Source organism: Anopheles marshallii, chromosome 2 (assembly GCF_943734725.1).
Source record: "Anopheles marshallii chromosome 2, idAnoMarsDA_429_01, whole genome shotgun sequence".
NCBI lineage: Eukaryota > Metazoa > Arthropoda > Insecta > Diptera > Culicidae > Anopheles > Anopheles marshallii.
In genome coordinates, this window is record NC_071326.1 from 42,743,290 (window position 1) to 42,755,614 (window position 12,325).

General features: G+C 46.0%; 4 protein-coding genes across 4 annotated transcripts; 2 read left to right on the forward strand and 2 right to left on the reverse strand.

The window, feature by feature from the left end:
* Positions 1-4,828: 4,828 nt before the first annotated feature.
* Positions 4,829-6,167, forward strand: LOC128709499 (odorant receptor 85c-like). Its single transcript, XM_053804504.1, is given in 3 exon segments — positions 4,829-5,794; positions 5,879-6,039; positions 6,041-6,167. Coding segments are annotated over 3 exon segments (1,254 nt in total).
* A 436-nt stretch (positions 6,168-6,603) lies between these two features.
* Positions 6,604-7,404, reverse strand: LOC128709429 (60S ribosomal protein L6). The gene has a single exon (XM_053804424.1). The coding sequence runs from the start codon at positions 7,402-7,404 to the stop codon at positions 6,604-6,606; it is 801 nt and encodes a 266-aa protein (XP_053660399.1).
* A 461-nt stretch (positions 7,405-7,865) lies between these two features.
* On the forward strand, positions 7,866-9,227 carry LOC128707462 (40S ribosomal protein S3). Its single transcript, XM_053802414.1, has 3 exons — positions 7,866-7,956; positions 8,434-8,630; positions 8,720-9,227. Exons 1-3 carry the CDS (start codon positions 7,927-7,929, stop codon positions 9,225-9,227), a joined length of 735 nt encoding a protein of 244 aa, XP_053658389.1. The 5' UTR covers positions 7,866-7,926.
* A 295-nt stretch (positions 9,228-9,522) lies between these two features.
* On the reverse strand, positions 9,523-12,147 carry LOC128717991 (ribosomal protein S6 kinase delta-1). The gene is made up of 3 exons (XM_053811667.1): positions 12,040-12,147; positions 10,035-11,965; positions 9,523-9,967 (listed from the first exon to the last, which is right to left on the reverse strand). Exons 1-3 carry the CDS (start codon positions 12,145-12,147, stop codon positions 9,523-9,525), a joined length of 2,484 nt encoding a protein of 827 aa, XP_053667642.1.
* Between the last annotated feature and the right edge of the window lie 178 nt (positions 12,148-12,325).

Below are 12,325 nucleotides of genomic sequence, written 5' to 3' on the forward strand. Positions count from 1 at the left end.
ATAGTCCTTGTCAGCAATTTTTGCACCACACCGGTTCGGTTCACGTTTCGCTACTCTGCACGACGCCCCCCGCCCATGTCGCACTAAAGATAGTGTCACGATAATCGCGAATGCAAACGGTTTCACCGTGACTTTCTGCCACACTCCTGGAGTCTCTATCCGGCGCCCGACACTGAAGTCGCTCTGTGAAGCACACGGGACTACACAATGTGTAGCGTAATCACGCTCCGTTTTTTTTTATTGTTACACCATGCGGACATGGCGGACCACATGTTCAAGCCCTTTCGATAAGTGCGCGTCTTTAAAACGGTCGCGTGAGCACGTGGGAGGGAAGAGTATGGGTTTCCTATTTTTATAATTACTTCAAATCGTTCGTAGTATGCGGTTTGCAAACGAGTGCTGGGGGTGACTTCGGTACCATTTTTTTTTTTGCTATATTGTGCATAACATAAGATCCACTTCTATGTGCTAGGTGGGTGGATTTAAGCACCTCGCGGGTGTGTATGTATGGTGCATGTGTAAGATATAAACGAATAAAAATGTGCAAAAATTGTTCACAAATTAAATAAAAACGATTTAAAATTAAAATCGAATAATTTTTTTCCAAAACAAAAGAAAATATAAAAAAGTAGAACAACGATAAACTTTATAAAATAGCAACAACACAACAAAAATGATTAAATACTATAAGAAAAAAAGAAACAAAGAGGAAAGGAATAGCACTTGGAATTTCCCATTAATTCTAATAGGAGACGTATGTTTCGTAACAAAAATTAAATAAACCAATGATATCAAAGTAAACCGCTTGAAGGATATCAGAAACCCATAACTGCTAATAATACTAGTATAATACAATACTCAGATAAGATTTAATTGAAAAATATAAGAAAATACATAAAAGATAATAGAACAAAAATATGCTTTAAAAAGAGCAAAAATACTAGCAAAACATAAAAGAAAAAGGAAAAAACAATTAAACGAAACACATATTAGATCTAGCAATAAATGAAACATTCGAATAAAATAGGAAACAACACGGCTATAATAAAGGAGCTGCTTATCAGAATTATCATTAAGTCGAAGAATAGATGAAAGCTATCATTAAAATATGAAAACAACTTAAGTCATCAAAGAATCAGCTTGGTTAAACATTAGTACAGTCAACCCCCTCATGACGAGTGTTACTTTCAACAAAATGTTCTTGTTACAAGCAAAATGTTGCATAACAAATAGTTATGCAATGAAATGAAATGACCGTAAGCTCACCAGATAAATGCCGCCATAAAGCCAACCATTGATGAACTTGTGATGTTGTCCAGAATGGTTAAGGATTATGCATTGAAAATGGATAACACCGAAAAGCTTTCAATGTGAGAACATGTGAGGCAACCACCAAAAAACCAGGGGTGAAATCTACCAGAAGATACAAATACTAGCAATTAATCGAAGTAATTCTGATGATGTTAAAAGCTTCCTCATTTATTAGCAAACATTCGCTGATCACAACAATATGTTAAATAAAACGATAAAGAATACAGTAAGAGAATATATTCTTATAACTTTTGATCAAGTATTAAGTTGATTGAACTTATATAGACATTGAAGAAGTATTATTTTGTTGTGGCGCGGATGTTTCCATTTTTCATATAAATTTTACAGAAACGAGCCACCCACATAACGAGTTTTTCGTATGACTCTCGAGTAAAACTCTCAAAGAGGATTGAAGTTAAAGTAATAAATTAAATAATTAGAAAACTCTCAAAGCTGATTAAAGTTGAAATAATAAATTAAATAATATTAAACGAATAGATCAAATTCATTACATAATTATTACATAATTTAAAAAAATCTTAAACATAACTCCACTGTGTTTATGTATGCGCCTGCATGTATGCAATCTCATCGCATTTAAGATCCCTAAGATTCGTTGCGTGATGAGATTTAACATTTAAAATGAAGGAGCTAAACAAATTGCATACATTTAGGCGTACAAATAAAATGCTGAGGAGCAATCGCATCTGAAGTTGTGTTTGTACATTTAAAAAATATCTAAATGTTTTGCTACAGTTTTCCCTCTTCGCTTTGTGTTCACCTCATGATCGGGAGCACTTGGGATCTGGATGGGATTTGGCACCGATCCAGCCGCGTGACAAAACTCGTTCCACTATCACTATTTCTCAGGTAGCGCCTCTACAAATAGCTTGGTATCATTTATTATTTTATCATTTGTATTCAATGCCGGAGGTGCATTGGTTGCGGCGTCAGCCTTCACACGACAGGACCGGTCGTGAAATCCCATTCGGACCAATCCTCCATACGCAGGACTGACTGTCCCGTTACGAGTAAACAAAATCAAAGAAAGCCAGAAATGACAGGCCTCTAAACCTCTTGAGGTTGAACAATTGAAGGACGGTGAGGAAGAAAAGGAATGATCATCATCAATCACTTTCCAAAACTCCGATCGTATTACTTTTATTCATGCAAACAAACAATAATGAGCAACATACTAAATACTCACAAGCAAAATGGTTTGATTAGATTTAAAGGTATCCTTCTCCGGTTATCCTTTCACGCACTTGGAACTATTGCGGGTGCAAACTGTCCCGCCTGGCACGCACTTCTTCACGGGGTTTTTTTTTCTTTTGGTTTGATCGGCACAGTTCGCACAGTAGGGTGTTCGCACGGGGTCAACCAGTTAGAAGTGAATCGGTGTTCATTATCTGAACATTTCAACGATTTTTTCACGCTGATTTAATGCATTACCGACAGGATAATACAACCACCGGCAGTGTGCCCACCGATCACCGATCATTAGCGGGTAGTTCGATCAAACGTTACCGGTATCAAAGCAGCAACGGTTATGCAAAGTTAACCAAAACCGAATGGAAACTCTTGTTGCCACACACACACACGCAAACACACTAACCACACGCAAGGCCGAAGGTAAGCACGATCATTCACGACCGGGATAACACGTTACACTGAACCATTTTGCTGGCTCCGGTTGCTCTTAAATAGATTTCTTCTAAGGACGGGCGCGGACGGTACTACGAGGCGAGGACACTTTTATCCTTCCACCAAACCTCCCACACATACACACACCTACACCAGTTACCGGCCGCGAGTTTGCCGGGTGCGCCAATTTTTCTCCGCTTTGCCTCACTCCTACTTGTTTGGTTCGCTTCTTTTGTTCCTCGAGTGTCCTTGATCTCTCATCTTCCGCGGGGCCCATCATCGGCAGCCACTGCAGTGGTTCGGTTTGCTTTCCTGTTTACCGGTATCATTCCTGATGGTGGGTATGTGCATGGACTGTGTTTGTCCCATTCGGTCTCATTAGTCGCTTTAAGTTTGTTATCCCTTTTTCCGCACCAAAAACGTACGTTACCCGTTCGTTAGTTACCCAAAGCGGGGACACAGGAAATCTTTGACCGAACAATGGCGGTGGGATGAAGGGTAGTATCGTAAGAATTGGGAAGGAAGCCAGAGCGAGGAGCGAAAGAGGCGAAGGTTAGTTTCAGCCAGATTGAAGAACTCCGATACGCGCAGGATGTGCTTGCTGCTTGCATCAGGCTGTGCGTGTATTGTGTGCGAATTGGAAACGAGCAGAGGACAACATTAGGTTGTGCACTGGTGTGTGAATTCTTGGTGTGTATTTTGCTGCTGTAACTACTTAACAACCACGGCGGTGTTGGATGCACTATAAGAGGCGATGTATTGTGTACTTCAGCTCCCGAAATAAGCTGCTACCCAGTTATCTAACGATGGGCCAGATAGATCCTGCAAAGGTGCACCTTGGGGTGCAATAATCAGATCCGACCGCAGAGGACACTTGACACGATGTTGAGCGAACTTTGAAATGTCTGCAATGCTGCATAACAAACTCCTATTGCGCCAAAGGCAAGGTTCAAGATCAACTACGTAAGCCGTTTTCGGAAGATGCGAATGAAACGGCCATACATTGGTGAAAAATTGCGTCCTGTATGTGTTCCAAGGGATAGTACAGTATACCTTTCTCAGACCAGTCATCCGTCTGTTGACCTGCGCAAACACTTCTCACGCTTATGTTGATTCCCGAGGGCCATACGACGGTACGGCAGGATAGAAATAAAGTCCTCGATTCGAACTCGCGTTCGGTTGAATTTTGAAGTGAGCGTCTAAGGCACAAGCCTCATTAATGGACGATGCGTCTTCCACCTTCGTTATGGGTTTCGCCGTATTGAACGAACATCAAACGGGACGTAAATCAAGCGCAATGAAAAAACTCGATAGAAAGGAAGATGATGATCCGTTCGCGTACGTCGTCTTGGGCAAAACCGTTACAAACATGTCATTACAACGCCACCGTTCAAGTGTGTTTACTGTACATAAATAAGCTATAACAGCATAGGGACTTTTTTTTTCTTTATCTCCGGAAGCTATTTTTTGGTTCGTTAGTATCTCCTTTTTACGGTTAAAAATAGCTTACGCTAAAATCAGCTCAGCTTAATTAGTATCACGTGGTCTAGTTCGTGCTCATATTCCCAGATCCGCATGGTAAAGGACAAAATCGATTGATCCTTAACGTACTGGAGGACTTTTACAACGTTGATAAGGAATTCTGGGGGAAGTATTGACTTTTGAAGAAAACATTTGTACGACCATTTGAACAGATTCGAGTTCAAATTACGCCTCTCACATAAATAATCTATGTCTTCTGATTTTACAATTTCGATGGGAGTAATCCGCAGCACTCATCAGCGCATATTTTATCAACCCATTCTGGTGGGCACCCTTTAAATACCGACGGTGCACACAAACCTAAAGCAAGTTGTGAACTTGACCAATCGAAATGGAACCATCGGGCGGTTTGGTACAATTTGAATCGTTCATCCGTGTGCCGGAAATATTCTTCGCCATGATCGGTGTGGCGGGGTACGGTGAACCGAAGCGGACGCTTCGGGCACACCTGAAGCAGGCACTGTTCTGGTCATCGTGTGCCAATACCGGCTTCTGTCTCATCATTGAGCATATCTACTTCGTGAAAGCGGCCGGTAACTTTACCAACTTTCTGCAACTGACTGCTTTGGCACCGTGCATGGGCTTTACGGCGCTTTCCTTCGTCAAGATCATGACCATCAGGCTGAACGAGACGAAGCTAACGGACATGCTGCACCGACTGGACGCACTGTTCCCGAAGACGAACGTGCTGCAGGAACGGTACGGCGTGTTCCAGTACAACCGTGAGTCGGAGGTCGTGATGAAATCTTTCTCAATCCTTTACATGATCTTGATTTGGATGTTTAATCTGCTCCCGTTGGTATCGATGGTGGAGGGCTACTTCGCCGATGGAAGCTGGCATAAACAGTTGCCGTACTTCATGTGGTATTGGTACGATTGGCATCAGCCTGGTTATTTCGAGGTGACCTTCCTGCACCAGAACTGGGGTGGATTTGTGTCGGCCGTATTCTACCTGTCGACCGATCTTATGTTCTGTGCCATCGTGTTGCTGATTTGTTTACAGTTCGACATTGTGGCATATCGGCTAAAGCATGCCCTGCCGGACGATCATCAGGAGCTGACCGAGTGCGTTCGCATACATCAGACGGTGATCGAGCTGTGCAGTGAGCTGGAGCGCATGTTTTCACCCTCGCTACTGGTTAACTTTCTCAGCAGTTCGGTCATTATCTGTCTGGTGGGATTTCAGGCGACGGCCGATATTACCAGGGCGGATCTTTTCAAGTTTGTGCTGTTTCTCGTCTCGTCGCTGGTGCAGGTCTTTCTGCTGTGTTACTATGGTAACAAACTCATCGTTGCGGTATGCATGCGGATGCTGTGAAATCTTGTGAAGAGAAAAGTGTTTTATCATATGATCATGTTTTTTTCTACATTATTTTTTAAGAGCTCTCAAATCCCGTACAGTGCCTTCGAGGGGCAATGGATTGGAGCATCCGTTTCTTACCAGCGATCCTTGCTGTTCGTTATGTTACGCTCAACCACGGTGCAGAAGCTTACTGCGCTTAAATTCTCCGTCGTTTCGTTGGCCAGCTACTCAAAGGTATTAGGCGTTTCTCTCCAATTTAGGTTTCGTTGATAATGATGCTAAATATGCTCTGCGTTCCTACCCTACAGATACTAAGCACATCGTTCTCGTACTTCACACTGCTGAAAGCTATGTACGAACCAAATGAGAAGAACGTGAAATGAAGTGCTTGTGCCTCGCTTGATCAAGTACAATAGCCGTCGTTTCCTAATGGTAAAAACGATTTAGTTGAACATACAAAATAAACAAATGACTTAACCAACACCACGACCACCAGCAACATCTTGCGAACTTCCCCAACCACTCCAACAAACCAGCTGGTGCGTTTTCTCATATTTACGCTTCATAAATCATACACTCAAACACATGGCGAACGATTTAAAGAGGTAATCTTTAAATTTTATTATTTTCATAACGCTGATCCGAATTTCAGCCGTGCGATGATATAAAGTAAATTAGTTCGCGCCTACGGCCACCTCCGTTTAGCAGTTCGGTAGCACTTCTTTTACACGCGCACATCACCCGCCGATATTCGCTCTACGCCTAATCACCCCTTACCGCAGACTTTTCTTCTCCGACAACACTTAGAACTGCATACGGTGCGGGAACATGTTGGAACGCAACGAGAACATCGACTTCAGGTAGCGCATGACCAGCTTGCCCTCCGGGTGTTCCTTGATGGCAGCCTTTACCACGGCGTCCACCACCTTCTGGTCGGCCTTGCGCTGCTCGGTCGGCACGTATTTGAACTCCTTCCGGGAGAAGATGTCCCGTTCAACGCGGGTATCCTTCTTGGGGAGGATGCGACGGAAGTACCGATCGTTGATGTGTTCCGGCAGCTTCAGCTTCTCCAAGTTGACGCGCGTCTTGGTGGCGATGACGTAGTTCTGCTCAATGCGGCGCATCGGGCAAGCGTTCACTTCGAACGGACCGGTCACCAGCAGCAGCCCGGTCTGCATTACCTTCAGCAACACCACCCGCTTGCCCTTGTGGCGGCCAGCAAGCAGGATCAGCACCGTGCCTGGCTTGAGCGATCGGCGGATGTTGCGCTTGTGGTTGCGGAAGTACGATTTGGCCGGGCGCTTGCGAGCGAAACGCCTCGTCGGCAGATCGGCCTTGTTCTTACGCAGCAGCACCTTGCGCTCGCCGCCGTTCTTCGCACCGCCAATCTTCTTCACAACAAAGACGGGCTTCTTGATCTTCTTCTCGCCACCCGCCACAGGCTGTGGGCGCTTCTTGATCATTTTGCGGCGCACAATACGATACATGCCGCTCGTCAACAGGCTGGCCGGGTACTTGTTGACCTTCTGCTCCTTTTTGCGGTCCTTTCGCACCTTTTTGCCAACTTTGGCCGGCGCGGCGGCCTTTGTTTCCGTAGGGGCCATCCTGAAACACGTGTAAATAGGTGGAACAAACTCCGGGAAAGAACTTTTGAGGTTAGTGGTTGGTCAATCGGCCACCGTCGGTGTTGGGGGCGCTGCTGTCGCCCATGCAACGCAAACGTTGCTTTGACAGTCGACATAAGAAACGCGGACCTGTCGATTCAACATTATTTGATTTCAATATGTTTTTATCTTGCATTTGTTTACTTCACGATATTTAAACAAGCATCGCCAAATTTTAATGCACATTTTGCAATACTTTTCCTGATAGTTTTATTCTGATTTAGTAAAATATAAATTCATAATCATGGCAGAAACGCAATCTTTGTCTATGTCGACTCCTATTTGCGTTTCGTATGTCGACTTTTTTGACAACCTCCGTTCATCGTCCGTCATTTCATCCCTTTCCACCGCCATTGTTCGTGTTCCCTTCTCATTCCCTTTTGTCTATACCTCAACAGGCCCGATCTGACATCTTTCTTTTCTGCTTCTACCACGTTTTACACAAGTTGTGGTTCGGACAAAATGTATAACACCGTGTCGAAAAAACGCCGGGTAATTACGTCTTTTTGCATGAAATTTACGTATCAATCGAAGCGCCAGACTTCCGTGCAGTGAGAGATGTAGAAATATGGCTATTCCGTGCACTTTTGGTGGGATAAATCAACGTTCAAAGTTGACCCCTTCCGGGGCTGAGTGATACCCGAAGCGAAGCCTGCTGTGTGTGTGTGAGCTGTGATGATGTGAAGGCTTCCGGTTGTAAATACATAGAGATTTTCATTCCTGCACAATATAAAGAGCACTAGAATCCGACGCCTAGCGAACGTGTAGTGAATAGTTTGATTATAAGGTGTCGTATAGCCGTTTCTTTTGGCCAGTCGGAAAATTGTTGTTGTGATTAGCCATAACCTCTCTCTGTACACAGGCGGCAACGATCGACACAGATGCCAGAACCAGAGCCGCAACAATTGAATGTTACGTGGAAGTAAACAATGCTGGTATTTAATTCGCTTTCAATTATTTCATCCACAGTTCGTGGCCAATGGCATGTTCCATGCTGAACTCAACGAGTTCTTGACTCGTGAGTTGGCCGAGGATGGATACTCCGGTGTGGAGGTCCGTGTTACACCGACCCGCACAGAAATCATCATCATGGCCACCCGCACCCAGAACGTGCTGGGCGAGAAAGGACGCCGTATCCGTGAGCTGACTGCTGTCGTCCGCAAGCGGTAAGATACCATTTCAGAACACATCGAAACGAACCCAGGACATTTTGGAAATCAATTGTTTGGAAATCAATACATCTTTGAATTTTCAGTTTCGGTTTTGCTCCCGGTACCGTCGAACTGTACGCAGAGAAAGTTGCCACCCGTGGTCTGTGCGCCATTGCTCAGGCCGAATCGCTGCGCTACAAGCTGATCGGTGGACTTGCCGTTCGTCGTGCCTGTTATGGTGTGCTGCGTTTCATCATGGAATCCGGTGCTAAGGGTTGCGAGGTTGTGGTATCGGGCAAGCTGCGTGGTCAGCGTGCCAAGTCGATGAAATTCGTCGACGGACTGATGATCCATTCCGGTGATCCATGCAACGACTACGTTGACACCGCTACCCGGCACGTACTGCTGCGCCAGGGTGTGCTTGGTATCAAGGTTAAAATCATGCTGCCGTGGGATCCGAACGGCAAGATTGGTCCGAAGAAGCCCCTGCCCGACAATGTGTCCGTGGTGGAGCCGAAGGACGAAATCATGTACACATCGCCACGCAGCGAACCGAAGTTCAAGGTTCCGGAGCCGCTGGTGGAAGCGAAGGAGCATCCCGTCGAGGCGTGAACTGTGTGACACTCTGGTGGGCGGTGGTGCGTTGTACATTCGAGTGACGCTGGGAATGTTCGTATTGGAAAGCGGATCGATGGATGAAAATATATAAGCTTTCTTCCAGACGGATCCGGGCGGCACATTAAAAGAGGCGCGAAAGGCATCCGTTTGGAGAATACATATTCAATCGTTTGTTTATTGTTCGCTTTTGCATCCTAAACATACATAAACACACGTCCTATTTGCACACGTACAAACATACACGCAAACTACAAGGATTAGTTGTTTCTTCTAGTGTATCTTCTCCGTTTTAGGTGAGTTCCATTGTGGCTCCGTGCCGTTTCACCTCGCTCCAGTCGACCGTGCGGAAGAACGTACTTGCGATGATTTGCTTAAAATCTAATCGCCGTTCAATGTCCGGTTGCAGTAAACCTTCCAGCAGTTCGCGTGCTTCCAGCGATAACTCCATACCTTCCGGATACTGCACCTCGTGATAGCAGAATACGCCCGACGGATGACACGATACGAACTTGCGCTTGGTCAACATTTCGAACATAATCACACCGATCGACCAAAAGTCCGACTTTGGTTCGAGGGGGCGCTCTGGTGCAACGTACAACTCTCTAATCGCTGTTTGCTTTAGTGCTGGATGAGCATCACCCGATTGACAGAAGTACGATTCGCCCCTTCGGTGAAAGTACGTCAGCATAAGCTGTCCCTCTGGCCCGAGCAAGAGATTATCCATGGTGAGATCACTGGCGAAAGGGAAAGTAAATATGAGGATATTTTGTCTCGGCTGTGAGGTTCCGTGTCTTTACTTACCCGCACACAATACCATTAAAGTGTAAACTATCGACAGCGATAACTAGCTCGCTGATCCACCGACGAACGCTGCCTTCCGGCAGGAGATCCGGCGTCAGCTCGTTAACCATCGTTTCGCTAATACTTGACAGTCTGGCTAAACCTAATTGACTAGATTGAGATTTGCTAATTTGCTCCTGCTGTTTCTCGCAGGATGAAGCAGACATTTCCTTGAGGACAGGAACCGATTGGGCAGCATTATTCGAGGGTTCGCCGGATTCTTCCAACGTTTGTGTGACGGCTTTCAGCAGACGTTGGCTACAGGACAGTAGTTCCCGTACATCCATATCCTTCGAAAGTGCATCGAAGGAGGGAATTATAATCTCCTGCTCCTCTTGCTTGATGCCGTCCTGCTCGATCTCTTCATCCGGTTGCGCTTCCAACGCCACTTCGTCCGTCTCATCATTTCGGTCGCCTAAATTCGGTGAGTTTCCGTCGATCACACTGCTCTCAGCGCCGTTACTATATTCATTAACCAGGTCCAAAAAGCCGGAATCGTAAGCAGAACAATTTGGTTCTTTTAGCGCCACATTTTCACCCACAGTCGTTTCAGTGGTTGCTACTGGAACGATCGGCTTCCTATCGTTGTCTTCATTTTTCACCGGCTCTTCCGGTGAAGGACAATAGCTCTCCGGCTTCCGATACGAGCGAATAAAATCCCACAACTTACCGGCACAGACAAGTCGCAAAAGCAAGAAAATGCCTCCGTCGGTCGCTTGAAAGTAGGCAATCAGTGGCACCATGTAAGGCACATCCTGTGGGAAGACGGCCGCGCTCGAAAACGGCAAGCCGGCGGGCGGTGGTCGTCGAATGCTTTTCATGATGTAAAACTTCTTGTCCGTTACGTCCTGCACCTGCATTACCGTCCCGATCACCTTCACCACCTTGTAGCGCGAAAGATAGTTTAGCGGTCGTTCAAGCAGCTGAATCGGCGAACTCGGGTCGTCGTACGCAAGCGGCCCCATCATCTGTTCGTCCGGGTGCGAACCCACCGTTTCCTCCAGGAACCGTTCGTAAATTTCTTCCGCTTTCACAACATATTTGCAGCTCTTTTCTTTGGCGATTTTTCGACGCGTTATGTTTGCATCGTCCTTAGCACCGCTTAACAACCGGTCGATGCCTGCTTTGTACTGTTCGAATGCACGCTGATATTCGCCATTTGCTTCCGCTTCGACCGCCTTGCTAAATATCATTGCGGCGGCAACAAGATAATCAACCGGCGGTTCTTCCGTTGTCATGTTTTCGCGAGCTGCCGGTCGCTGCTCTGTTTCCGAGATGCTCGATGCAGTTTCGGAAATCATTGAATCCATTAGTGACCCGCTGCTAGCCAAGGGTAGTGGTGGAAGCATCGTACCGGAGTCACTGTCCCTGATCGCATCATTTGTATCATCTTCGTCAGCTTCCTCGCCACCGCTGGTACACGATCCATCCGTTCCCGGTCCTTCCTGTCCATCACGACTCGGATCGACCAGGCTTAGCTCATCCGAATGCCCGATGCCCAAATGCTTTCTTATTGTCTCTATATTGCCACGTCCATTGCTAGTGCCATTTTTCTTCTCAGCGCAATCTGCACACTCGTGGACGTTTTCCTCTTGACTGTCCTTTTCCGGTACTATGCCACGAGTGAAAAAGTTCAGGAATGCATGGGATCGATACAGCAGAGGTTCCTGACCAGCGAATTCCAACAACTGCAAGATGTACCGTTTGCGTTCTTCGATAACCGCAGGATCAAATCGCTTAAAGTAGGAATGTTCCGCTAGTACTGGTACTGTTCCGCCCAGGTGACGTTCACGATGTCGCCGTACAAGCTCCTTGTACAGCTTTTTCACCTCGCTAAAACGCTTCCATAAGGTGACACGGGTGAGACCTTCGGGATGTGATCGGGGAAATACCTAAAACACCAAAATCAAACCAAATGTTGAAAGATTTTTCTCCAACGGAGAGCAACGGCGTGTGTGCCACCTACAATCGAAGTGATGCGATAGATGGTGAAGCCCTTGTACTTGCGCGTTTCATTGCCCACCGAAAAACTGTGCACCCATGTTTCCGTTTTCCTTCGTCCCACTAGCAACATCTCCCGTACGCAGGAAATTGGGTTACATTACTCTGTAAAAAGATGTTCGGGGTATACGTTGGTCGATGGGCGTGGGTAAAAGGTAGAGGAATGCACAGTGGAATGTAGCGTTCGCAATAATGCTAAATCACAGATCACAGCGCACTGAACACCAACGGCTGCTGCGATAGCGCAAAGA

Coding starts and splice junctions, on each gene's coding strand:
- LOC128709429 (XM_053804424.1), bottom strand. CDS start 7,404: ATGGCCCCTACGGAAACAAAGGCCGCCGCGCCGGCCAAAGTTGGCAAA.
- LOC128707462 (XM_053802414.1), top strand. CDS start 7,927: ATGTATAACACCGTGTCGAAAAAACGCCGG. Junction 7,957..8,433: donor CCGTGTCGAAAAAACGCCGG/GTAATTACGTCT, acceptor TTTCATCCACAG/TTCGTGGCCAATGGCATGTT. Junction 8,631..8,719: donor ACTGCTGTCGTCCGCAAGCG/GTAAGATACCAT, acceptor TTGAATTTTCAG/TTTCGGTTTTGCTCCCGGTA.
- LOC128717991 (XM_053811667.1), bottom strand. CDS start 12,147: ATGTTGCTAGTGGGACGAAGGAAAACGGAAACATGGGTGCACAGTTTT. Junction 11,966..12,039: donor TCTATCGCATCACTTCGATT/GTAGGTGGCACA, acceptor TTGGTGTTTTAG/GTATTTCCCCGATCACATCC. Junction 9,968..10,034: donor TTTAATGGTATTGTGTGCGG/GTAAGTAAAGAC, acceptor CCCTTTCGCCAG/TGATCTCACCATGGATAATC.